Source organism: Prinia subflava, chromosome 4, assembly GCF_021018805.1.
Source record: "Prinia subflava isolate CZ2003 ecotype Zambia chromosome 4, Cam_Psub_1.2, whole genome shotgun sequence".
In the NCBI taxonomy this organism is placed as follows: Eukaryota; Metazoa; Chordata; class Aves; order Passeriformes; family Cisticolidae; genus Prinia; species Prinia subflava.
In genome coordinates this window covers 400,167-427,424 of record NC_086250.1, presented here as the reverse complement: position 1 = coordinate 427,424, position 27,258 = coordinate 400,167, and the positions used below count along the sequence as shown (strand labels likewise).

Sequence of the window (27,258 nt, the reverse complement as noted above, 5' to 3'; positions counted from 1 at the left end):
CTGAAATAACTAAGCCTTTGGAAATTATAAAATCAGAATAAGTGACCTTTTGAGGGGCACTGATGCTTCAAGGGCACTCAAGTCCACCCAACAAGCTTTGGATCATCTGAAATGATTCAGCATCTTAAAGACTGACTACTTGAATATTGTTATTCTCTGTAGTTGATTTAAATTATTTATTATGGCAACACAAATTATTTTTCTGTGATGTCTTAGGAGAACTTAATGGCAGCATAATCCCAGACCATCTAAGCATCTCAAAGCATCAGGAACTCTCTCCAGATCAGGAACATCAAGGCCTTTGCACTCTGGCATGGTAAAGTCTTCTCAGAAAAACAGAAATACAGAGCAGCTCTGATCAAGATCCCAGTGTACTTTGGCTCGGCTCATGACACACACAGGCTGTGAATTTCTAACATCGTGAAAAGGGTGAGTGTCCAAGGCCCAAATTCACAACTGTTTCCACCCAAGGCACATGGGTCTCTCTGAAATCTCACACCATATGTAAATAAGCCAGTTTATTTCCTTTTCTGGAAAGTCCTTCTCAGCTATTACTGCAAGCCTGAAAAAAGCAATGGAATTGGGAAGTGACTGCAACAGGCAGCATCAGTGCAGAACAAGAACATGTAGGAAAGGGAAACTCAACAAAATATATCAGTTCCTGAGGTTAGCACTGTAGGAAGAACCCATCATTACTCCCCTCCCAACTAGAGAAACTACAAGGCAGTCTCTGTCCTCAGGAGAGCATCCTGTCTTTTTCCATCCTGCAGATGTCAGTAATTTCAAACCACCAGGTGAAGGATGATGTCCATCTTCCCTCACATCTGCCTGAAGCTGCAGGTGAGAGGAGGCAGAGCCTCTGTTACTGCAGCACACACAAACACATCTGCAGAGGACAGAACCACTGCTCTGCCAGCCCCGTGATGTGGGGAAAGGGCACCCCCTGAGACCCAAATTATCCTAATCCAGTCCAGCTCGCCACAGGAAGGTGTGTGCAGGAATACACGCTGTTTTGGCACACCACTACATAAATCTGTCATAATTAACATGAGTACATGAAGAGATGACACAAGAGCTTACTTATAAAGGTAATATGTAATCTTGGCAAATTATTTGGGGATCTGCTGAGGCCAGACAAGCTGCAGGCCAGGTTCCAAGAAACGAACACCCACCTGACTTCAAGGCAAGTGGTGAAAAAGCACCAGGTTCAGAGCCTACCTGCAGCCCGTGCCCCAGCAGCAGTGCAGGGAGGCACTGGCCCAGGAGAAGCAGGCACAGCCCGTGTGAGCTCTGGGCTTCCCCACCTGCTCCCCAGTGATGCTCCCACACCCAGCTGCAGGGGGACCCACCCGTGTACCCCTGGACTGTCCAGAGCAGTGAACGGGGGATGCTGGCTCCCCTCACACACACCAGGGCAGGGCCAGCCCTGACCCCACAGCGTGCTCTGGGAACGGTGCTGCTGGCACAGACCCCCTGAGCAAAGCACACCAGTGTCCGTGCAAGCACAGAAACAGCACACGGTGCATCAGACACCCCCTCCAGCCAGGACGGGCTTTGAGGGGGACACCTGCATTAACAGCTTGGAAATACAGAGAGGAAATAACACTGCAGACACCACCTGGCCCCATTTCTCTCCAGGTGCACTGAGGAACCCGGGGGCAGCAGCTCTGCCGGAGAAGGACGCGGTGCGTGCCCGGGCAGGTTGGGCTGCGTGAGGGATTGCAGGAGCAGCCCCTGAGCCTGAGCCAGCCTGCAGCTGTGGCTGTGCTCCTCCTCGCAGGGTGGCCACAGCAGGAGGGTGACACATTACACTGAATGTCCAACTCCACCTTCCTGCCAGATATCCTCTCACAAGCACATGCACCTGCCCCCTCACCCCAGCACTCGGGCACCGAGCCCTGCACTCCAGAGGCCTGGAGGCTGGAGCTCACATGGAGTACTAGGAAGCAGTGCTCAGGGAAAGCAAAGGGAACTGAAGATGTACATCCTGGGAAGCACTGCCGTAAGGACTTCTTTATTTGCACATTTCCACGGTTCTTCTGAACCCCTCCTACTTTCCACTTCAGAGAGTGGGTGTGCACTCCTGAGTTAGAAAAGCAGCAGTCTGAAAACCTAAGTGAGACACAAACCACTAACACAACCCAAGATTGGAAGATAACACACTCCCAGTGTTCTTTACTCACATCAATAAAATGTGGAGGAACGGGGGTAGGTTGAAGCAGTTGGGATGGGCAGGTTACAAAAGGGGCCCCCAGCTCCTTGTTCCTACAAGCAGCACCTCCCAGGATTCTAACCTAACCCTGAACACCCCCCTAGCGCCTGGCTCCATGTGACACACACACCTGCAATGAAAGAAATCAGTGTAAATGATTTATAGGCTCCTAAAATAGGAGAAAAAAACCCAGATTCTGCACAGCAATGGCTGGGAATGACCTCACCTCCAAGTTTCTTCAGGGATGGGGCTGTTTTTACTATGCTGACAGAAGATTTCAGAGCAAAGGGGGATTGTTGCGTATCTTGCCTGCAAACACAGCCCACTGACACCAGCCTTGCCCCCTCAGTCATACCTTTGTGCTCAGGTGGGCAACACTGGGCACAGAAGAGAAAAACAGAGGGAGCAGGAGGATTGTCAGACCCACCACCTTTTCCACCCAAACAGCACTGCAGCAGCTCTGGGAAGTGGCAGCACTTTGGGAAGAGGGTTTTCCCTGAGGACAGCTCTCTCCCTGCCCTTGTCCCTTCCGACCCTGCTGCCAAGCCAACTGCTTTACAGCACTAAAGGCAGGATGCAGGACCTGCTCTCCAACCTCTGTGTTTTCTCCCTCCCCAACACCTCATTCACCCTTGAAATAATAAAGTTCCCCCATCTCCAGCAGGAGCAAAGTGTGCTGGGTTGCAGCTCGTAAAGATGAGGAAAACATTCCTGGTGGAGAGCCCGCTCCAGGGAGGTTAGTGCCTGTCAGCAGCAGCAGCAAACAGACTGTCTCCAGCTCCCCTCTTTCCTGGCAGGGAGGCAGGGCCTGCCTGTTGCAACTTGTTTGGGATGACAACAGCCCACATTTCGTGTGAGGAGAGTGTGCCCATCTTCAGCTCACAGCAGCCTGCCTGTTTCTCTTCATCAGCTGTAAACATGTTTAAGATTCCTATAAACACCTATCGGGCAGCAAACCAGCCAAACATGCTCAATTAAAAAAAAAAAGGAACAAAAAGGCAAACCCCAGAGCAACAGAAACACCCTCCTGCCCACGAGCAAACAGTCCTGCCAACAAGGCTCCCTGGGAAGGATATGTAGGAATATCACCTTAATACACTCACATCATGAGAAAAAAGAACAAGTTTTTTCCTTGACCAACTACTCATTTCAGCATCACCTTCAAAGGAAAGCCATCACTCACAGAGCCCATACTGTCCTCTGCGCCTGTCCAGCCCATCCCAGCCTCCCTGAAAGCTCAGCTTCCCAGATCAGCTTTGGCACACAGCGATCCCAAGGCATGATGTGCACCAGGCACGAGTTCTGCACGTCAGGCTGATCCCTCAGCCCTTGACTTTAACATCACAGCAAAGTTCACCTCATGCCAGAGACTCTCCCAGCACATGGTGATGAAGCACCATGAATGCCAGTGGATACTGATGATGGCAGGATATTCTCCTAGACTCCTCATTCACTTTTATCCAAACTGTTTTCTGTGCTTGACTTTGTTGCACAGCAGAGCTGCAGATAGCTCAAGAGAGGACAGGCAGGGCCCCAGTTTTTAAGCATCACTTACTCGAACACCCACCCCGGGCATCTGCTCTCTCCCCCACACACTGATCTGGGGGGTGAGAGGAGGAGAGGAGCTCAGAGCTCAGGAGGATCCACCACACCTGGGGACTTGCTCTAAGACATGGGAGCAGGGACGGTGTGGGGGCATCAGAGGGGCTTGTGCTCCATCTCATGTATGCCTGAGAGGAAAAGCAGTATTTCCTCTGAGTCCTTACAGCTTTGCAAGACAAGGAATCGCTTCTCTGGAAAGAGAAAAACATGCTTGGCTTTCCATACACAGGCTGGACTACAATGCCTTTTAGGGAGGCAAGAAGAAACTGCATTACAGACATAGGAGATGGAAACTGATCTCCTGTAGATCTTCCAGGCCCAGCAACTTTTCATCTTTCTGGCCCCAATGGAGGAGCCCTTAGCCTTGTGCCTAAAAACTGCCCAGTCAAGAGTTTTTGTATTTTATCATTAATAACTGGGGAAGCTGTTGCATCAGCTAAGTAGAGGTGGCAGCCCTTGGTCGGTCCCAGAGTGACTTACAATAGGGCTCCCACCTGGGACATGCCACAGAAAACAATGCAGAAACAAGAAAACCATTAATTGCTGGCAGAGTCACTCCCCCCACGCCAGCTTCCCGAGGTTCTGGAAAGTCACCACATGGAGTCACAAACACACTGTCCCTGTCCCCAGAGAAGAAAATACTATTTAGTTTTAGCAGCCAAAAGAAAACAAATACTATTTATCTTCTGCTCAGATTTCTGATTTCTCTTAAAACAAAACAGGCTTTTAGAGGTAGGAGGGCAAGAGGAAGGGTGTGGAAGGTCACAGATTACCCTTCCTCCTGTGAGCAGGTTCCAGGATTCTGGCTACAAGGCCAAGAAAACATGACACCAAGTGCCAGTGTGACCACAGCCCTCTGTGATGCTGAGCCGTGAGGAACTGCCTGCCAGAGGATTTTACCCTCCCACCCTTTCCAGCAGCATTTAAATACCTTCTGCTTGCAACGAGCAGCAACGTCTCTGGCGGATTTGGGAGAACCTGGAATTTTATATGACTGAACTTTACTATAATGCAATTATTTTGTGCATGTTCTGTTTTAGTTGGTAGTAACTGTAGTCATCTCACTATTTCCAGTTTCAGTCTTAAAACAGAATGACTTTTATAACAGAGATCTAAACATAACCCTGTCTTAAAGCAAAGAGGAAGAACCCAACTCACTAAGAAAGTTATTTTCTCCTGCACATCTCTGCTGTCCCCATTCTCTCAGCCCATTGCTCCCAGCCCTCCTTCTCCCTTTGCATTGCTGGCAGTGAAAGGACCATCAGCTGTACAACTCCAAACACCTGACTCAGCCCCTCTCTTCTCACAACCACTATTTTAAACACTCCTCAGTTCTTTTCTCCCTTGCTTCTACACAAGCCCTCTGCCCCCTGTACAAATCTCCTCTGAGCATTTTTGGTGGGGTTTTGCCAAACTGATATACAGTAAAAGGCACAGTGAGATTGCATGGAAGATGTAATGCAAAGCAGACTCGTAGGACAATTCATCTTCTCATCCCACCAGGCATAAAAAGAAGATTATTACTAGAGGATTTATCCTAGCCAAAGAAATCAGATCTATTACAGCACTGTAACAATAAATATGTGTTTTTAGCCTTAATATCACCTATAACACAGAACAAATGTACAAGCTGAAGTCCTGTAATGGACTTTTTGGGAGCAGACATTCATGATGCTTCTTGCACAGCCACAGTCCAAAGCTTTAAGACTGAAACCAAGCCTGACTCGTGGGAGTAAAAATGGATGTTTGTAACATGTAATGAAAAGACCAATATACTGGAAAGAATAAACAGTTAAACACTAACAAGCAGTTGAAAACATACTTTCAAATTAGATTAGTACCAAGTACTGATATTGTTTAAAAACCAGCAGCAACATCACAGCCTTTTACAAAACGGTCAGCCATTGAAACTTCTCTGTAACTCAAAAAAGAGAAGCGTAAAAAGCCACACGACACTAGCAGACTTTTCCTGTACTTCAGAAAAAGCAGGCGCAGCTTTTCCTGAGCCCCGCTGTGCTCCCCGCAGCCCGCACGGAGCGAGCCCGGGCGCTGCGCCTCTCCGGGGTGCGCCCTCCCCGCGGCTCCGCACACGCTTCCCTCGCATCAAAGCCGCATTCAGAGCATCTGTGCCGCCTCCCAGCTTCACCGGGGCACCGAGAGCGACACACACCTCAGAGCCGTGGCTGCGGGCTCCAGAGTTCCAGAGGGGGTAGGTCTCCCGACACAGGGGGTGCGAGCCGCAGGCCAGAGGCAGCAAAGGGAGCCCCGGCGCTCGGAGCCCCGCTCGCCCCGGCCGGGCGCTGCCCAGGACGGGACCCCGCTCCCTCCCGTCCCGTCCCGTCCCGCCCGGGGCTCACTCACTGCGCTCCGGGACAGCCGCGCCGCCGGACATCGCCACCAGCTCCAGGTAGGCGGCCCAGAGCCCCAGGGCCAGCGCGCCCAGGGCCAGCAGCAGCCGCAGCTGCCTCCGGCGCCGCAGCCGCGCCAGCAGCCGGCCCCGCATGGCGCCGCTCAGGGCGCCGGGCCCCCGCGGCCCCGGGACGCGCTGCCGCCGCCGCCGCCGCCGCTGCCGGCCCGGGACTCGCCGCCGCCCCGGGACATGCCGCTCGCCGCGGCCGCACGGCCCCGCCGCTCCCTCCGCCGGCGGGGCGGGCCCAGGTGCGGGCGGTGCGGGGCCGCCCCCGCGGGCAGCTCCGGGCCCGCTCTGCCCCCGCCCCGCGGGGACACCCGGGCCGCGCCGCCGGGCTCCGCTCCCGCCCGGGCCGCCGAGAGCCGCCTCGGGGCGGGGGAGGCTCCAGACCCCCTCCCAGCCGCTCCGCGCCAGCAGCAGCGTGGGTGCATCCCCCCGGAGAGGGCAACTCCTCTGCAGAGAGGGGAGCAAAACGAGAGCGGGCGATTCAAAATCACGCTGTTATACACACAGCTGAACCCATTTTAAAGTGTCTTTCACCTGGTGCAACAGGTGTATGTAGTTGGAAGTGCCTTGCTCGGTGAGGAGAGCTGGGGAAGCCTCCCAGCCTGCTTTCTGAAGCAGCTGAGCAGATGCGATGTTACATCGCCAGACCCCTCTGAGGGAGGATGGCAGAGGCTTACAGGAACACCACGACCTTCCCCGGGTGAAACTGCTGCTTCATTACAGTCTCAAGCACACTTTTGAAGCGACTTCTCAGAGTTCTTCCCGTGCTGTTGGTCTCATTCACATCACCAAGTCTTGGAGGCTGCAAATTGGATTCCTCTTCGGTGAAGGAAAATGGGAGATTACATCTGGAATGTACATCGTGTATCCAGCTGTGGAGCTAGTCCAGAGCTACCCCTTCCCAAAAATGTGTGATGGGGGTGTTGGGTCAGTGGTGGCAACTGTTTTCCTTCACAGCTCCACTCCTGCACAGATGTAGTTCCTGTGCTGTGTGGGTCTATGAACAGAAACTCTCAGGCTGAAGTTGGTTTTTAATATCAATGAAATGATGATACTCTTTTTTTTTGAGACCCCTATTTAGAGGCAGCCTTCCTACGTGTGAGGCTGCACAAAAGGCTTGCTGTCCTTTAGCTTTAAAAAATGTCCCAAAAGCCTTTGAAATGACACTGAGGGACACGGGGCAGGGTGTGAGTCCCAGCAGGGACAGGCTGGCACTGGCAGAGTGCCAGCACTGGTTGGGGACCTGGAGCAGCGTCCCTCATCCCGGGCACCAAGTGCTGATCAGCACGTCCCAGCATCCAGGCAGCACCCAGGGAGGCTGCTGGCACCTGTCACAGCATGAGAGGATTCCTTTACATGAAATCTCACAATGGTTTCAGAGCCATCTCCCTTCAGCTCTGTGCTGGGGAGGTTTCTCTTGCTCAGGGAATGCACAGCTGGAGGGGTTGTAGCCCCCTGCAGAGCTGCAATGAGTTTCTCAAGCTGGAAACAAGCCCATGGTGGGGGAGCCTGGCGAGGGCTCTGTCCTTGCACTTCCTCAGCCTCCCTGGGACGAGATCCATTGTGCAGCTTTGGAGGATGCAAGGCTGCTGTTCCTCCTTCCTGCCCCATCTGAGGCTGTAGAGACACATCCAACATCTGAGCTTGAATAACGGGGAGAGTTCCTCCCGTGTACACAGAAAGAGCTGCCAACAGCCAGACAGCACCAGTACCCACACAACTAAAAAGGGGAATCATTTAATCATTACAAGGCAGGACTCTCATGAGGGCATGATACTATTAAGAATTTTTTGGTGGTGTGTTGGTTTCAGGTTTATCCAGCATGAGAGAAATAAAGTTTCTATATTTGTTCCAAAAAAGACAGAAAATACTAAGAAAAAGTGTGTAATAAATACAGATCTAAATTAAACTTTGTTTACCGTTTAAAAAATGAAAATTGAACAATGTTCTTAGCAGAAAGTTGTCTGCATTTCTTAAATGAACAGCCTTATGCTTGAAAAATAACAACTGCACTTCATTGCATATTAAAATAAGTAATCACATTTTTCTCTAGTGGACATTGTACTAAAATGGAGGGAAGGGAAAAGTGAGGCTAACAGTAGCCTTGTCAACTTCTAAAGAAACAAACTTTTTCCTGATATAACTGTGCTGTGATACAGAAAAGCTGTTGTCTCTGAAGAAAAGGTTTAAGGAAATGACTATGGCGTGGTACTATCTGTTAAAATATAGCTACAACAGAACAGTATTAAGGAACAAAATTAATCTGAATGCGTAATAAAAAGTGAAGTCATAAACTTGAATAGCTCTGCGTTGTACTTCAAATACTTATTTTGGACCACTTATTCAATGCAGAAAGAACAGATGTCCAGGAGTAAGATTCTGGCAGTGATGTTTAAAACCACATAACTGTTTTCATCTCAAGTCTGCTAACAGTCTTACAGCCTCAAATTCTCAGGCATCCCAAGTCCCGGGAGCGCGTGCCCCGACCTTCGCTGCTCTCATCCTCAGTGCAGTGTGGCAGCACGTGCTGGGCCAGCCCAGCAGGGACAGGAGCAGCCGAGCTGGTCCAGGGGAGCTGGAGAGGGACAGGAGCAGCTGAGCTGTTCCAGGTGAGCTGGAGAGGGACAGGAGCAGCCGAGCTGTTCCAGGTGAGCTGGAGAGGGACAGGAGCAGCCGAGCTGTTCCAGGTGAGCTGGAGAGGGACAGGAGCAGCCGAGCTGTTCCAGGTGAGCTGGAGGGGGGCAGGAGCAGCTGAGCTGTTCCAGGGGAGCTGGAGGGGGACAGGGGCAGCCGAGCTGTTCCAGGTGAGCTGGAGAGGGACAGGAGCAGCTGAGCTGTTCCAGGTGAGCCGGAGCTGCTGCAGGAGCAGGGCCTGCGGGGTGTGGAGGTGACTGGACAGGGAGCTGACACTGCTGCCTGCCAGATGGACCATCCTTGAATATTGGACCCTGCTGCTGGCACATCTCTCCCAGCCCGCCCTGAATACTCACTTCAAAGAAACACTCTTTGCCAGAGGAGCCAACTGGAATATTTTTTGGCTTTGTTTGAGCTGCTGTTTGTTTTCTATTTTGGCTATGCTTCCTCATGGTAAAAGCAGCCTTTGATACAAATGCAGCACTTAACTCCCTAGATCCATCTCTGAGCATCTCTGCCTCTTCTTGTTATGCTTTTGCTTCTAGTTATCTATCAACTGTTTCTCCGTTCTGTAAATCATTTTTAACTCCATGCCAACATTGTTTCTCTGTAGGCTCCCCAAAGGTTCAATTATCTGCCACTTGCTCCTTCCCTTCTGTCTTCTTGTGTAATTTTCAGCACTAATTACAACTGTCCCTAGACTTCACCCCCCTGGTGGCTCCATACTCCTCTTCCTGACCTCAGCTATGCTCTGAAGCACAGACAATGGCTTCATCTCAACATTCTTCATAGAAATGGCTCAAAGGCAGAGTGTTTCTAAGAGGAACAGGCAGTTTCCGAAGACACTGTTCCCCATTATTCCTCCTTTTGGCTCCTCAGGATTTGATTGGGCTCTAAAAGGCTTTACTGGTGGAGCAACCCCAGAAGAAACCTTGTCAATGCTGCAGTTGAACATCACGGTAAGGGGATCAGTGCAGCCCACAATTAACAACCCATCAGCAGAAGTGACTCTTTGCCCAGTTAAGTGGTGCTAACATGGTCACATTTTACCAACACAATTACACTGCCAGCATTTGTATGGCGTGGCCTTGGGTTTGTGGCTTCCTTTTGCTGCACACACAGCCATGACTTTGACGGGATCACGATCCCATTGCTCTCCCACAAAGAGAAAAAAGGGGGTGGAAAGCCTCATTCATGATCCTTTTCACTGCATAACTCTCCACAGCTCTCAAGTCCTCACTGTCCAGATCAAGTTACATAGAAATGGTTGCCCTTCCTTTTCAGCAGGAAAGAGAACACATTTTCACATGAATTTCATCCAGGGCCACTAGGAACAGCTCCTGATTGCAGGTCCTGCCCCAGGAGTTGACCTAAATTGCTTTTTGCACATCAGAACAATCTCTTGATATCTAGAGCACACAGACTTTCACTTCCTGAGAAAAGTCTTTCTATACTTTAAGCTGAGAAGTTTCGAGAGACTTTGCAGGCTTTATATATTTACTATAATAAAAGGTGAATATACATATTTGATAATTTGGGAAATACATGTTTTCAATCTAGTCTTGCATAATTTCTTCCTTCCCCTGCCTTAAACATAATAATACTTGGTTTATATTTTAAGTGACTGTGCTCAGCCATCCTTACTGTTCAAGAAGTCCCAAAGACACATCATAGTCCTGTTATCAGAGACACTCCAGAACATAAAGACAAGCAGCATTCCCTGCAGGCATCTGAACTGGGACTGAACAGGAAAAACTGTTGTACTGGATGGTTTAGAAGTGATGCCATTCCGAGAGAAGTGTTTACAGTAAAAGAAAAGCAATTTGATCTCTGAATCAATACAGGAGCATTCAAACGTGCTTCACCAGGGTAAATCCTGAGCTTCGTATTTGTATTTTGAGCTAGACTCAAAAATACTGTCTGACTATCAAAGAATTCGTGGCCTACATAGAACCATTTCAATTCCAGAATATAAGGCTGCCTATCACAGCCTTATGTGGGTGGAGAGTCCACCGACTGTGGTACAATGTATGTGTTTCTGAAGGGACAATCCTATTTACACAGGCAATTTAAATATAGCCACCTCATACAGGCATACACTGTGTTACTGTTTAGACTTACTCTAACACCTGTGAGAACTGTTAGTCTGCCTGAACGCAGTCACAGCACCAATTCACTTGGGAATTACTGCAGACTGTGATAGAGGAAGATCACTTGGGATTTTTTAAAACTTTGGTTTGGTTTCATTTTGCCTTGTGCAACCTTGCTGTGCAGGGTTAACTGACAGAGCATGTCCCTATAATTAAAGCAACTGCATAAAAACTAAAAAACTCCAACAAATACTGCATATAAATACATCACAGGTTTGAAGCCAGAAGGAACCACCAAATGATTTCATGTTAGCTCATGTCATTATAATTCATTAAGCTCTAATGGGTCAAACTTATTAAAACAAGCTGCCTTTTCCAGAGGTGAAATAATTTTTTGATTTGAAGATAGATACGGAGAATTTGTTACCTCCACACCTCATTTATTATAATAAGGGAAAAAAGCACAATCTCCTTGTTAAAAATGTATGCCCTTTTTAATTAACTTCAAGTTCAGGCTACTTGGTGCTGCCCTGCATTGCCCTGCTAGGATAGAGAGGCCTTCGGTAGTTTTTTTTTTGTCTTCAAGAGACACATATTAATCAATCAGTCTTCTTCATGCAACACAAAATGAGCTCTTGCACAACCTTTTCTCTTCCTCTGAATCATCTGTGGTTCTTAACCAATATTTCAACATTCCTTCTGAAAAGCAGGCACTCCTCCTTCCTTACTTAAATGAAGCTACACAACAATAAGGTTTCCCCTGCTCCTTGTTTTTCTCCTAGTTATGCAAGAGATATTTTAGTACCTTGGCTCACAATAAGAACATTTGTCCAGTTCTAACCTTTAATCCTGTAGTAGTCTCTCTAGCCTTAGAAGAAGACATTTTGCAAATCTTTCAGATTCTATGCTCCTCACTCATAACTTGGCATTAGCTGTACTGAAATGATACAACTCACACATTACTAACGTCAATTAGCAAAAAAGCTAATCAATCTTTGGAGTAAATGCCCTTCTTTGATTTCTACCCAAAAATTGTAGGAAAAATTGAGTAATTAAGGTAGTGGAACTTCTCCCAGGAAGCCCTTTAGAAGATGCCATTAATGCTTTGACAATATTTTAAAGGGTGGTTGTCAGTGGTAAGAGGCATTGGGCTCTTTAAAGCAGCTCTTGGCATCAAGAGTTGTTTTGGCAACGTTTCACATGATCACGTGATGTCACACAGAAAGAGCATGTACAATACTTTGCACTTCCTGCACTTGGAAAAATATTCAAGCTTCCAAATAAAATAAATTTACAGAGTAACAATACCATAATTTCCCTCCCACCCCCTCAGACAGGAAGTGTTCATGGCCTAGTGACATATTAAGAATCATGTCCAAACTGCACTTTGATTTTGATACACTAGCAGATATACTAGGAATGTTGTCATTTTATTCTGTTCAGTCTTTCTGAAGTCTAAAGAATATTAGTAAGGAAGAGAAGACAGGAAATTAAACATTTACATCCTTTTTCCCCCAGTACTTCCTCCCAGTCTTACAAATCTGAATGTCAAAGCTTGAAGTCTTTACCCAGAGACACTTAATGGCTTTCAAGTGAGGAAAATGTCATTTCACAGGCAATTCTTTAGCTTGGAAGAGCTGGAACCAAACAGAATTCTATAGGTTCAACAGACCTTTTTGCTAAGTTCCCTTCAGCTGAATTTAAGTAGGGGGATCCTGCTGAATGAGTGCCTAAGGCTTCATTATGTAGCAATTTTCAGAAGCAGCCTTTTAGGCCCTGGGATAAGATTGATATCTTGCCAGTAGTATGTTATTTCACGTATGAACTCACTTTAATTAGCTTGATTTCTCTAAGAAAGTGTCATCCAGCTAGGGGAGAGTGAGACTCAATGATGGATAGCATTAAATACCCTTCCTTACCTGTCCCCATCACATCGGCACCCGAGTTGTTCATGAACCAGTTTCTGTGCAGTTCAGCATTTTCAGCTCAGCTGAGCAGTGCCACATGCTTTAAAACAGCCCTTGCAAGCTGCTGTGTAGTTGAGCACCCAGGGATGGGCACACACTGAAGCCTGTGATCAACTGCCCTCCCGAAGATGTACAGAATAAAAGCCAGAGCACAGGGCCACAAGGGACAGCAAGCATGCCACAAAAAGGTTAAGACAACTAAGTGGGCACAGATGTCTTGAGGGCATTTCCCCTCCTGCATTGCTTTAGCTGATGCTAAAAAAACAATTCTTCCTTTTCCAAACCTGCACAGCACATAACATCCATCTTCTCCATATGTACCTATGAAACACTAAATGCTGATCTGCACGGCCACTTCCCCACCCCAAAGAAATTGCCTGCTTTCACACACTAGGTTTTTCTCAAAGGGAAAGTAAGTGCTATATGGTGTATACTTCAAAACAAGGTAAAAAAAGGTAAAGTAGGAAACAGAGGCATTGAAATCCCTTCCCCACTACAGGTCTGCTCTCAGGCTGCAATGTGGACAAGATTGGCTGACGCCACAGTAAAAGCATGAATACCTGCAATTATAAACTGGGCTGAAGCCACGGTGTAACCCTTGTCATGATTTCATCTGGAATTGTGATGTCTGGTGTGAAGACAACCACGATATGGCTGGAGAATCATTACACAGCCCAGTTACAGCTCTCATGCACCAAGTGGGCTCCTGCTCTTCCACCCCACTTTGTTACAGTTCAGCAGCAACAAGTGCTGCAGCAAAAGCTGACCATGATTTTTCCGCACATAACCGTGACACTGTTTAGAGCTACAAAGAAGCTAACGTGGTTACTGAAGATACTAGACCCCCTTTACTCTGGGATTCCTGTGTGTTAAAACTGAGGAAGCAGAGACAAGATCAATTTCAGTTGTGTAGTACCTCCCTCCCCACTAAGCATTCAGAACTCCCGTAAATGTTGCTTATCCTTGCAGAAGAATTCTATAATGGGTTATCTTCTCCCACCATAATAAATCAGTTAGGTTTATTCCAATTAGGTTAAAACCAAGCAAACGGGAGCCATTTTAAAATAGTTATCCTGTCCAAGAGTCAAATGTAAGACATTTTAGTACTGACTTTCTATGTGAGAATGTCCAGTTACATTCTGAGGTGCATCAAAACAATAATCATATACACTATTTTAAAAGCTGCTTCTCACATAGAAAAATGTCAGCCAAGATTCAGATCTTCAACAAGATCCTTCTATGATTAATAATTGCATTATAATCATGTATGTGATTTATAATATGCTCCAAATAAAGGCAAAGGACAGCACACACTGATCCCTATCACAGATATGAAGATAGTCATACACACACTCCTGATTTATCAGTCATCATGTGCTTTTAAAGTGAGTTTTATGAGGTGCATCTCTCAGCTTAAACAGCAATGTAATGTGGTACTTTAGGAATGCTCATGTACACTTATGACATTAACTGCAGATTTCCTCAGCCTTTTGTCAGTGGGTGCCAGGAAACAAAAGCAGGAGCTGTTCTTGCATATGATCATTCAAGTCTAGCAGTGTCCTATTACTAACGTTAGGATGCCAGATAGTAACTCAGCTTCAGCAGTGCCGTAGCTCATCCTCTAAGCTGTAGATTTTTGCTTTTAAGTCTTTTAGTTCTCCTTGAATTCTGTGTGTTAGTTTGTTTCCTTGGCGGACCTCATGTAGAACTGCAATATCCTGGTCTGGTCCCAAATTCAAAGCCACCTAAAAAGAAAAACAGATTGAGAAAAACAAAGCTGTCCAGAAAACAATTTAGGGAGTATTATGGTCAGCATGTGAGGGAGAGAACTCTAAAGGAGACCTTTTGTAGCCAGAAAAGAGGATGTATAAGTTAATAGAACTGAGATAGAAAGGTGCTCCAGAACCAAAAATAAAGAACAAAGCTTTCATAACATTATGTTCTTGTATTATAGTACTGTCAAGGAAGAAATCTTATTAGATTATAACCATGTTGAGTCATAGCCTGTAGACTCCTTTCACGTTCCTGTATTATTTTGAGATACTTTATAAATACTTTAACTTGCCCCTTTTTGTGTAACTCGTACCTAGCTCCAGGTACCTCAGGAGACAAGATGACATTTTGTCTTTTGCTATTAAAACTAGAGGTGTTCCGAGTGCTGTGCCTGACCTGCTGCCCTCTGAACTGCACAGGATTCAAGAGCAGGTGAAGTCCAGCACCCTGACCAGGGCAGTGCCACATGGGCTGCACTGAGCCAAACAAAGGCTGCTGGATAATCAGAATTGCAGAGGGCAAGCTGGCCAGGGCTGACAGTTCCTCTCACCCTGCAACTGGATAGCATGCCCGCCCAGCCACTTTCAAGGGCACAGCATTGGAAGCTGCTCTAAAATCCCTCTATTCTCTTGACCCATTACCATTTCTTACTGTGTCATCATGTAGATCTTGGTCAAAGATTTTAATATGCAAATCAGGAAATTTAGTAATCTCTAGTAATTTTGACCTCAAGTGATGAGAAGGCTTGAATGATCACTCTGGAGACTCCTTGCAACCATTTTGTGCCCCTGCCCTCTTGTGGTTAACAGTATTAAGAAATTGAGAATACAATGAAGAGCACAGCCACAGATTGAAAATATACAAGTTTGTAGTAAAGGCATTATATACATTTTTCCCCTTTTCATATACTGCTGTTAGTCCTTAAAGAATAAAGTTGAAAGACCCACAGGCTATTAAAAATATATATATGTATAAATTGAAGTCTTTAATCAAATTAAATGCATTAGTCTCCATAAACTGAACTGTGCATCACAAGTACAGGAAAAGAATGAATCAGCAGCACTGCCAGACTCCTGCAGGAGGGTCTAAGCTATGCCAAGATCATCCTCTCAAGCATATTATAGATGCATGTTTCATCCTAAACTCCAGGCAGCATCAAAGCTGTGCCTTTCCTTCTAAGCTGTTCTGATGTTCACCTACACATGTGGAGGGTACTACAGAGGACACAGCTTCAACTTCCAGCCATTGCTTCTGCAGTGATGTCTGCAAGGTCACAAATGACACACTAAAGTAATAAACAGAACATTCACAATACTTAAGACAATCATCTGCCTCTTACTGGAATAGAGCCAAACACTGTGGCTCTCACAAACAAAAGAATAAATTTTTTTTGCAGGATAAGTTTCTGAATCAAACTGCTGCCTTGCAATTTTGAGACAGCTAAGCAAGCTACAGGTGTCACATAAAACTTTTGAGAGTGAAAACAAACATACACAGCTAATATGCAGCCAGGACAGTTCCTGGTAAGCTTGATGCTTAATTGATAAATGAAGACAAATATCTTTTGATTTGTAAAATACAGAGGAGGCAAGTTGTGTCAGATACTGATATTTAATGGAGTATTTAGAAAAGGATTTATTTAACCCTAGGGGAATACCACATGAAATGCTGAGAATACATCTCTATAGGATAAGCCCAAAACAGTCTGCCTCAGAAAAGCTTAGCTGTTACCTTATAAATGTGCTTCTCTACATCTTTCACCTTTTGCTGAAGCCTTTTAATGTCATTCTTGAAGCCCTCCACTTCCATACTCCGGCGTTTTTCTAAGGCTTCACACCGCTGAGTCATCAGCTTCAGGCGCTTCCCCATCCTCTCTGAGCGTTCCTGTGGAGATGAAAACTCAACAGGCTGTACAAAATAAATGCTGCAAGACCATCCCACAGCCAGCAGGTGATTACAGACTAATTACCTTGAAGAGTTCTTTGCCAGCATCTCTCTCCTCACAGATCCTCGCCACCTCCCCTTCCAGGGAGACACACTGCTCTCTGTACATGTGTGACAGGTGTTTCTCCTGCATCAGCTTGTCTCGCAGTAACTACGACACAGGAGGAGGAACAGAGAAAATCAACTCAGCACTGTGCCTACAAAACTTCCCCTTCCCGGGACCACCAAGTATGATAACACCTCCAATACCACAGGAAAATAAAAATTAACGACTGGAACCAGAGCTCATAAGTATGTGAGAACAATATTCTAACATCAGTCCCATTACCAAAACCTTTTGATTAAGTGACCGGTTCTGTATGACTGCTCATCATTAAAAGTAACATTCAACTCGTCCTGCACCTCCCCTTTCACAGCTGCTTGCCCAGTACTGCATTTCAGAGGCATCTGCATTCAGGGGTGGATGGAAACAATTCCCTATTGCCTCTTTACTCTCCAATTCCTTATTCTGACCTCCCAATGCCTCACTGGAAGTGCAGTGGAAGAGGAAGAAAAATGCAATCTGCTAGAGAAGAGCTGGAAGACATCAACTGAGAGACCTCCCTGTCCCCTGACAGCAGCAAGGAAGATCCAGACACAGCATTCTGAGAGCATTAGCTCAGAGCACTTACAGGAACAGAGAGCCATGTGCAATCAGCAGGTTAAAAACTGTTGGCCCCACTTACCACATGGCTTATGGAACTAGAGATTTTTTCTGGGCATGAAAGAAACTGACAGTGACATGCTACCATAAATCCTAACTACACACTTTATCTGAAGTTTGAAAGTGATGCTGACTTTGAAACAGGAGAGGATTTTTATTTAGATTAGTGTCAACAACAATGTAACTTAAGGCAATCCAGTTCAACTTTGAAACTGCTGCTAATGACTGCCTATTGTGCCAAAGCCAAGGGGCTTGCAATTTTCTAGTCAAAAACTGTTAAAGAGTCTCTACCAAAGAAAAAAAGAATACCTTTATTTCTCTGCTGTGGTGTTTTGAAGCTCCATCATTTGCTTGAAGCATCTTCTTCAGCTCTCTGTGCTTTATTTTTCCTGACTCTGTGCTGAAAACAAGATGATCCAGATCTTTGTTAAGTTTCCTCAACAGACTGTCCTTCTCTGCCATCCATGCTTTTTCGTTGGCTCTGGCATCAAACTTGAGCTGGAGAAAGTCCCGGGTAGTCTCGTATAAGAGATTTTGGGTCTTATGGAGCCTGCAAAAAGGGATCCCAGTGGAGTTACCTTCTTTCCTAGTGCCTGCCTTAATTTCATCAATCATCAAAGCAACTTGGAAGAAGCACAGGAGAAAACAGGTGGTCTAAACATAGTTTAACTCATTTAATGACAGAAGTGCACTTCTTCCAATTTGAGAGAGGATTTTTAATAACCAGATTACTCCCCTCATCTTCCACACACACTACCAGATGGCTGCATAATTGGCTTTTCTGCCTGCTGCAGGAAGCAGCACACTGAAAGCCATACCATTTCTACTGCTCCCTCTCATGCCATGCCCACATCACGGCCATGCTCCCACACTCACTTTTCTGTCACAGCTTTCAGCTTGTCCTGCTCCCTGCGGTGCCGGACCTCGGCCTCCTCCATCTGAAGCCTCCTGTCCTCCAGCAGTGCCTCAACCTGCTCCTTGGCTAATCGTGTCTGCTCCTCCAGCTGAGCCTGCAGCGCCTTCACCTGCACACACACACACACTGCAGAGCAAGACCTCACACCAGCTCTGCTCCCGCCCTCGAAAGTCTCTCCAATTCCAACATTTAGATCAAAAACTGTACCTGATAATACCTTTGGCAGTTCTAATTTCTCCATCTTTTGTTTTTGTTTCAATGCTAAGTATTTCAAACAACTAAAATGTTTTTAAAAAATCATGCTGTAGGCAAGAGAGGCATACCCATAAGGAGCAACATCAGATTAAGATTTTTATATTGTTAAGATTTAAATTGCACACATCTGACAAATCCTGTGGAATAAGCAGAGACACTTCTGTACCTTTACTTGAACAAATAATAATAAAAACAAGCACCATGAATATCTGCTGTACAAGTTTGTCCATTATTTGCTGTCCTTGATTCATCCTTCCTCATACTTTACATATAGCTTGTGGCATCTTCCCCAGTTCATAGTTCTGCACATTTTATTTTTCATTCTGTCATGCTACCTATACCTACATTTTTATGGAAGTCTAGAAAAGGGAACATTTAATTGTATCAGTGCATCTTATGGAGGCTGCCTAGTATTGTCTCAAACACATTGCTTTTGTCAAACTTCCACAAAACACCCAACCCTGCATATCTTCAGTGGGTTTAATGTAAATTCCTATCTGCTATCAAAATAGGGATATAACATTAATTACACATTCCATACTAAGGACAAGATATTCCTGTTGACATTACTAGAACATCTGCTTCCATAAAGCTTCCAGAATCTGTTCTTAAATTTACATTCACAGCAAAGAAACAGCTAAGCAAACTAAGTGTGAATCCATAGTAAGGTGCAGGGATTTATACAACTGGTACATCTCCATCTTATCTGAAAAGACAGCATATTTTTATAAATGATTTTCTGCAAGTCAGCAATTATGCCCATCAGTTAGCAAATGTTTTTACCTGTAGTAGCAGTGTTTCATCATCTTTTTGATATCTCTCAGAAGTTTCTGGTTTCTCTCCTTTCGCTGTTGGTTTCGAAGTGCTCTTCTCCATACCTACTGATGAAATTTAACAGAAGTAGGAAAGGGTTTTCCAATGTACTTGCAGTACCTTTCCAAGCATGACATATTTGTGTTCTGGTGGGCCTACAGGAACAGCAAACAGGCTGCCACTGCTACAGTCCCAAGGACTTCTAGGAGGGTTAGCTGAAAGAATTCTACAACTTTGGGTGATGACATAACTTTATCCCCTCTATACTACTGCAGTATTTAGGCACCCTCCTAACTTTGTTGGCATACATAGAAAGAAAACTTGTTGTCTTACAATAACTTATGAATAGACAGATGCCACAGCACACAAACATCAAGGCCCAAATGAGTTTTGATCTTGTAGGCTGATTTCAGTCAATTTGATGAGACAGTTATTTCAAAAGAGAATTAGTACGTAGGCATGTGGGCCCACAGCACTGTGTGCACTGAAGGCATGCAGAGCCCACAGCTGGGGTGGCTGTGGCAAAGCTGCCGGGCCAGCTGGCACCTGCACAGCCCCACAGCAGCCACGGGAGGGCCGTGCAGCCTCCTCCTCCTTCACTGAGCACCTCAGGGACACCAGAGCCAGCTGAGGCCATTCTAAAGGACCTTGAAGGGAAGCCAAGACTACTGCATGGACACGTATGGACACATTTAGGGAACTTAATGCAGTCACAGACAGGAATTATTCTGGCATTCAGGAGACAGCAAAAAAGCAAGAGCTGAGCTGCTGGTACTTGGTGTGGTACCTGTGCTAGAAGCATCATCTTGCTCCTGGGTCTCTGCTTGCCTTTGCTGAACAGTAACCTATAGAAACAAGACATCTGCACTGAGCATCTACTTCTCCAAAGGTGCAATGGTCAAGAACAAATCTTAAAAAGTTAAAAAGAGATATCCAAAAGAACAGCATTACCTTACTTCTACCACAAGACAAGGAAGACATTCACAAGTGTAATGCCCATGTTGAAAATTTTCCTTTATCATGGCTGAGCTTTGCCATTACTGCCTCTATATTTTTCACCAGAAAAAGTGGAAAGTAATTCTGCCTTTGATAGCTTCATTAGGACGAAAATCAGCACCCTTAGCAGGAAAAAGAGCATTTTGGAGACAGAAGAGAAGAGGAACGTGAAGATAATGTTATTTCATTCTTTTATTACTCCTTGTTGTCTCAGCAAGACAGAGAAACATGAAGCGTCATTTATCAGCACATTCATTCAAGATACTGAACAAGCCTGAGACAAAAGCTAAGTGATAAAAATTCTCAAACTCAACTGTTGAACTGAAACCCACCTAAAAAAGGAGGCCATGAAAGGGCAGGTTGTAACCCCAATGCTTATCTTTAGGTTGATGTTACATAACAGGCCTAATTTTAGAGTTACCCTAAACCAGGAATTTTAAAGCTTCTGCAAGATTTTAGAAGAGCTTGAGCAGTGCAGAGCAACCATGAACTATGCAGCATATTTCAGCCTTTTTCTGCACCTTATTCCAAATTAAATCCTATAGTTTCATCATAGCCTCTGTCTATCCAAAACACTCATGACTTTCTCAAGTAGGTTCAACTACATTGCACAGCACATGCACTGCCATTTAAACAATTCAACATCATTTCTGAAATATGCAACAATGTTGTCTAGAGGGGATGGTTCTTCAGCAGCCTTCAGCCTGGGAAACTGCTGCAGCAACCTCGACACGTTTGTCTTTCCTGAAGCTCTAAGAGACAGGCATTCTGAGATAGCTGAGCTTCAAACACTGCACCTGGCCATTTTCTGCACTTTTTTTTTTTCCTTTCTGTGGTGTTCTTGCCATCTTCTTGACAACCATTTGCCAGATGACTCCAGACTCCTACCTGACATTTCAGAGGCCGAGCTGGAGGGACGTTCTGAAGGCAGAAGGCGGCTGATGCTAAGAGGACCTACTTTCAGTGTGCTTGTTCTTACTTACCTTTCAGCATTTATACCAAAGCCCAACATTGCCACAGACCCCTCTAGCTTTGGGCTCACTTAGCAACCTTTGACTTGTGGGACAGATCTGGTCTGTGGTCAGACTCTGGATACAGATCCTCATGTCACAGTCCAAAGAGGAGATCTACAGAAACTTACCTTATGTGGAGGCTCCTTATGAAAATATATGACTTCTCCTTTGTTTGTTCCCAGCATAGCCAGGAGCTGTTGGATTTTTTTTCTGTCCTCCAATTCCCTGGAATACAAAGGAAGAGGTCAGCAGATTTGCTTGCAGGTTTTCTAACTGTTGCAGCTCCTGAAACTATTGCTTTAAAAAAAAGCTCCCAAAGACATTCCTGATGTTGCCAACACCAGAACATCACCCATTCTGCTGGGATTGGAGAGCATTTCTCTTTCCAAGTATGACAGTACTATGTAGCCTGATATAATAGCACATGGTGAAAAGAATTTGCATTAAGAGTTATGAACAACCTCAAATTCTTTCAGATTGCAAGTGTCCATTGTTTCTAAAGCAAACTATACTAAGGGCTGTATCAGACTTTTCTTCACACTCCTGAGAAGTGTCAAAGCACACCAACACTTTTTGACTTACGTTCTTAAGTCTTGAATGGAAAAACTCGTGCTAAAACAGGGAAAGAGAGTGAGGAGGATGAAGGAGCAGCGACAATATGTAATGAATTGACCACAATCCCCATTCCCTGTCCCCCTGTGCTTCTCAGGAGGAAGAGGAGGTAGAAGATTCATGAATGAAGTTGAGCTAGGAGAAGAGAGGTGTGTGGGAAAGGTATTTTAAGATCTGGATTCATTTCTTATTATGCTACTCCAATTTCATTGAATAATTTGGGTTGGAAGGGACCTTAGAGATGATCTAGTTTCAAGCCCCTTGCCACAGGCAGAGAACCTTCCACTAGACCAGGTTTCTCAGAGACCCATCCAACCTGGGTTGAACACTTCCAGGGCTGGGGCATCCAGAGCTTCTTTTGGCAGCCTGTTCCAGAGCCTCACCATCCTCACAGTGATGAATTTCCTGCTGACAACGAATCTAAACCCATCCTCTTTCTGTTAAAGCCATCCCCCTCGTCCTGTCACTACATGCTCCTGTAATGGTCCCTCCCCAGCTCTCTTGTAGGCCCTCTGAGTGCTAGAAGGCTGCTATAAGGAACTCCCTGGAGCCTTCTCTTCTCGAGGCTGAGCAGAAGAGAAGAGACTCCTCAACTCTCTCAGCCTATCTTTGTAAGGACAGAGGCTCCACCCTTTTGGTCATTTAATTGTTAATAATTTCCCCCATCAAGTCTGTTTTGCCTGTGACAGTAACTGGTGAATGATCTCTGTCCTTATCTTGACCCATGAGTCTTTTCTCATATTTTCTCTCCCCTGTCCAGCAGAGGAGGTGAGTGATAAAGAGTCTTGGTGGGCACCTGGAATCCAGCCAAGGGCAACCCACCAGAGACAGCTTCAACCAGAACTTCACATTCAAACTGGTAACACACAACTCAAATCTGAATCACTGTTCAACTTCTGCCCTTCCTTCTACTACCAGAATAACAAGTGGAAACATATCTGGCAGCCCAGCAGACTGCACTGCCCCTCCCCTGGTAGGGTTTCACAGGAGGCGTGGAGTAACTGCTGCTCTGAGGCTCCACGCCTGGCTGACAGCATCGTGCACCAACTGCTGCTGGCAGTGCCCCAGCCCACCTGAGTTTGAGCCGGTCGTTCTCCGAGCACAGACGGAGGATCTGCTCCTTCTCCTGGAACAGGAACACCTGCATGTCACTCAGAGCCTTCTGCAGCTCCGCAACCTCCTCCTCCAAGTGGCGGACTTCACAGTGCAGCTGGTGCTGAGGGGAGAGAACGAGGGACCTGAAATGAATCAGAGCACTGGACAACGCCTGCGAGCCTCAAACTGCTTGTGCTCTGAGTCTGGACCTGGCACAGAACAGCCAGCTCAAGAATTATTTTATACTCCTATAAGACTTGACCAGATGAGGGCAGTATTGGAAAAATTATTTTAAAATGTTTCAGCTGGGAGTTCAGAGCCCTGAGAATCACTGTCACTACAAACCAGTGAAATAAGGCCTCAGCTTGTGTCTCCAGTGGTTGCATTTCCACAGCAGTGGGCAGAGCAGCTATGGGGGGTCTGACATCAACAAAAATCCAAGCAAAGCCTCTGTAACAGCATTTACTTTTTAAATAAATCACTGATGAGTCAATATCTGGCTGGTTTCGCAGCTAGAAATCCAGCTAGTTACTATGTTTCATTTGTTCCACCTGGTATAGGAAACTACCAACCATTCCTGTCAGAAAAAAAGCATTATTTTGCAACCTGCCCCTCTTTTTCTCACATGACAGGAAGATGTACAGGACATACTTCCCCAAGGACTTTCAGGCTGCTTCAAGCATGGCCAGTGCTTGAGGAAGCCCTCAATCACCTCAGAAGTGACTTTTATTCCCAAAGAACCATCCACAATCACAAAGATGACTGCTAGGCAGATATATGCTATAGCCCACATCAGAGCACTGCATATCTTGCAGTATTGGGTAAGATTTCTTCCTCTTAAAGGGCAAATCTTTAGATTTCTGCTTAACAGCTTATGGCCAAGCTTATGAATTCCACTGCAGTAATTATGAATTATATCCATAAGTCAAAGCCTATTAAATTTGGACCAAAGAGCATTCCTTCACTACAAGAAGCAAGGGAAAGAAGCTGGATAACATGAGAAATAAGCATCTAAACTTAGGCTCTAATATAAAAAAAGGAAGCAAAATTCCCACTGTGAAGATAGAGCCAAGCCATAATGACTTTAGAAGAACATCCTACAGGTATGTTTCCATTTGATTTGAAAGAAGACAGACAGATTTAAAAATCAACCTCCAAAATCTACATATTTCTTCCTAGCTCTACCATGTTACTGGCAAATCCCAAGATTTCTGTGCTGAGTTTTCAACTGAAAAAAATACTAAGCTTGTGAATGTAGTCCATCATCGTTCAAAAAGCCATTCACTAACCTCCTCATCGTAGGTTTGCTTGTATTTCTCGAGCCTCTTTACCAGCTCCTCGTGCTCCTCGTCGAAGTCGGCGATCTTCCTGCGGTAGTACTCGAGCAGGTCGTGGGAGGGGTGGAGCCGGCCCAGGCGCTCGCTGACCGAGGGCAGCGGGGTGAGCTCCTCCGGGCTCGGGGCCCACGACCCGGCAGAGCGGCAGGAGGCGCGGGGCGTGGGCAGCCTGCCGGGAAACAGCGCCTTCAGACGGCAAAATACAAACTCTCTGAAGCAGCTAAAAAGATGGGATATTTTTACACAGATTCGGATTAAAACACAGATTAGCTTGGCTGTTCTCTGGGTATTAACAGGAGGTCACGGCATTTAGGAGAACCAAGAACTCTGATAAAGAGCAGCTTGCAGGTGTATTGTACTGTGGAGGAGAGCCTGATGGAAAAGATAAAAAGAGATGTTATGGAAGCAAAGGCCCATATATTATTTGGGGAAGATGACTATGAAAAGAAGAGAAAAAGAATAGAAGGACAGAACTCAGGAGATAAAAATCTATTGCTTTTCAATTAGAAGCAGTAGCCACTGTGAAATAAACAGGAAATAAACAGGAAACCATAGTCAGTGACAGTCACTATCTGACACCTGGAGAGAAAAACACTTTCTAAAGACAGAACATCAATTAAAGATAACAATTTAGGCCAGCTGATGCACCAGTCATTATAATTTAAGGTGTAGGTCTAGGAATGTATGCACCTTCCTTTCAGGTGTACTTGATGTTCTTATTCATGTAGCTTGAACACCCTCAACACTGAAATAGAAGCTGCCAAGTTCTTGAATTTTATGTTGAAGTGCTACATGGAAATCAAGTCAATGTTATGTAAATCAAATCAAGGATATGTATAATTACACACTGTATTTTCCTTAAAAAACTATTTAGTGCATTCAAACGTTTAATCTGTTCAATCAAACACAAAATTTGTAAATGGAGCTGCAGAATTAAAAAAAAAACCTCAGAGAGGGTTCTATTCATAATTTATATTGATATGACAAACTTTTTTCTATACATGATACTACGAATAACAGAAGCTAAGAAGCCTCTTGACTAAAGAGCTGCTTAGTGAAAACACAGTTCAGAACCTAGTCCTGAAGAATTACGAATTTTGATGAGAAAATTATTCAGGTGCCACTGACCTTTATGGAGCCACTCACCAAAGCTGCTTGGATCAGAACCCCAGTGCACATCCATGAAAACTCTGAGCACCATAGGAAACCATTAAATACGCAACAGTGTAAGTATAGCGTGCAGGAGCTTCCTGCAGGACTAGAAATGCCTTAAACCACACACTTAGAAAATATCACTAGAAGGAAAGAGGTAACCCAGGCATAAGGTGCGCGCTTTACTGCTGAGCTGAAGAGCAGCAGAAACGCGAAGATGGAAGAACACGGACGCACAGCAGGCACAGGAGCAGACCAAACGGTGCCCTAGGGCAAACCAGGCAGTAAGGAGAGGGCTCCGGGAGCCGCGGTGTCCCGGCAGGAGCACCCCACACTCACTACCTTGCGCTGCGCGGGCTCTCCGCAGCGCGGTCCGCTGCGCTCATGGCGTGGGCGGGGGACGGCGGCTTCGGACAACGCTGGCAGGTGCTTGGAGGCGGGCGGAGGAGGGTGCCCGGCGGGAGCCCCGCTGGAAAAGCCCGGGGATAGAGGTCCCGGGAGGGGAGTCCCGCCGCCTCCTCCTCCTCCTCACGGCTCCAACGGCCGCGCAACCGCCACGGCACGCCCGCCGCGACTTAAACGGCGCGACGCCCCGCCCCCGCCGCACCCTCCAATCAGAACAGGCTTTCATGCGGGGCCGCCTGCCTGCACCAATCAGCGCTCGCGACACGAGCGGCAGCGGTTCCGCGCCGGCGCCTCTGGGAGTTGTGGTTCCGGGGCGCGCGGAGGGCCCCTGGCGCATGCGCGGCCGGGGTCGGGGCACGGGGCGGAGCGTGCGCCTGCGCTGATGATCCGTGCCTTTGTGAGGGCAAGGTAAAAGCCGCCTTTAGCCACACCGGCGAAACGTGCAGAACGCCCCTTCTTCTTTGGAAATGACCTGGCATTCGGAAGTAGCTACAAGAGGTTACTGGGTCAAATTCTGGTTGAATTGAATGTGTTCTTTTGGTCATCCCGATGCCTCCTCATCCTCCTCATGTATTCCCAGTGGTACCTAGTAGTAGTGTTGCCATTTATGCACCAAACGATTTCCCAATTTATGAAGTGTGCTGGAGAAAAAACAATTTGCCCCGTAATAAGCCTGGTTTCTTTTTACCTTAACACTTTGTTTAAAGAAATGGACTTTCTGTATGACAAGGAAAAAAAACAACTTACTTACAAAGTCATGAGGTTCTTCCTCATCACAATTTGCAGCTTTTCCCCGAGAGGGGCAGAGGGGCAGGCACTGCTCTCCTCTCTGTGTGACCTGTGAGGGCACGGCCTGGCGCCTCCACTAGCCTAAACACAATATTGTAAAACCAAAACAACCTTGAGGAATCTACAGGGAAACCAGGAAAAGACTGGATCTCAAAACAAAGCTTTTGAGCTTTTTCCTTCTGGTATTTCTGATCTTAGAAATTGAGTACATGGTGATTCTGTTGCTGGGAATATAAAACACATGTATTTACTCAAAAGAATCTGGTACAGCTCATCAGAAGCAAGACACAACCGAATAATAAAAGAAAAAAATGGCAGGAGTTTGTAGAAATATGTAATTTCTACTAGTAAGGAAACATCTGCATTCCACATGCTTATATAGTCTTACATAAAATTATTAAGCATCCATGTCAGAAACTCCCTATGAAATGCAAGAAGCATTAGCAACAAGACAATAACCTCAATTTGCTCAATGTTTTAAAAGCTCAGGTTGGTTTTACCTGTAACTTCTGTGAAAATTAGCCATTTGCATTA

General features: G+C 46.0%; 2 protein-coding genes across 8 annotated transcripts in view; both read right to left on the bottom strand.

Moving 5' to 3' along the window:
* Positions 1–6,454, bottom strand: part of B4GALNT3 (beta-1,4-N-acetyl-galactosaminyltransferase 3) — a 55,483-nt gene extending 49,029 nt beyond the window's left edge. The window contains exon 1 of the mRNA XM_063395052.1: positions 6,176–6,454. Coding sequence (XP_063251122.1) covers positions 6,176–6,317 — 142 coding nt within the window. The 5' untranslated portion in view covers positions 6,318–6,454. The remainder of the gene's footprint in view (positions 1–6,175) is intronic.
* A 177-nt stretch (positions 6,455–6,631) lies between these two features.
* CCDC77 (coiled-coil domain containing 77) lies at positions 6,632–26,140 on the bottom strand. 7 transcript variants are annotated; one of them, XM_063395057.1, is made up of 11 exons: positions 25,873–26,140; positions 24,331–24,547; positions 23,020–23,162; positions 21,463–21,559; positions 20,113–20,170; positions 19,296–19,393; positions 18,218–18,366; positions 17,651–17,891; positions 16,664–16,789; positions 16,456–16,602; positions 6,632–14,666 (listed from the first exon to the last, which is right to left on the bottom strand). In XM_063395057.1, exons 1-11 carry the CDS (start codon positions 25,914–25,916, stop codon positions 14,520–14,522), a joined length of 1,467 nt encoding a protein of 488 aa, XP_063251127.1. In that variant the 5' UTR covers positions 25,917–26,140; the 3' UTR covers positions 6,632–14,519. The 7 variants fall into 7 exon arrangements, with proteins under 7 accessions (XP_063251127.1, XP_063251123.1, XP_063251128.1 ...); XM_063395053.1 differs by having other exon boundaries at positions 16,426–16,602; positions 25,873–26,139; XM_063395058.1 differs by having other exon boundaries at positions 16,456–16,578; positions 25,873–26,139.
* Between the last annotated feature and the right edge of the window lie 1,118 nt (positions 26,141–27,258).

Coding starts and splice junctions, on each gene's coding strand:
- CCDC77 (XM_063395053.1), bottom strand. CDS start 25,916: ATGAGCGCAGCGGACCGCGCTGCGGAGAGCCCGCGCAGCGCAAG. Junction 24,548..25,872: donor GAGAGCCCGCGCAGCGCAAG/GTAGTGAGTGTG, acceptor GTTTCCCGGCAG/GCTGCCCACGCCCCGCGCCT. Junction 21,560..23,019: donor AACGACCGGCTCAAACTCAG/GTGGGCTGGGGC, acceptor TTTGTATTCCAG/GGAATTGGAGGACAGAAAAA.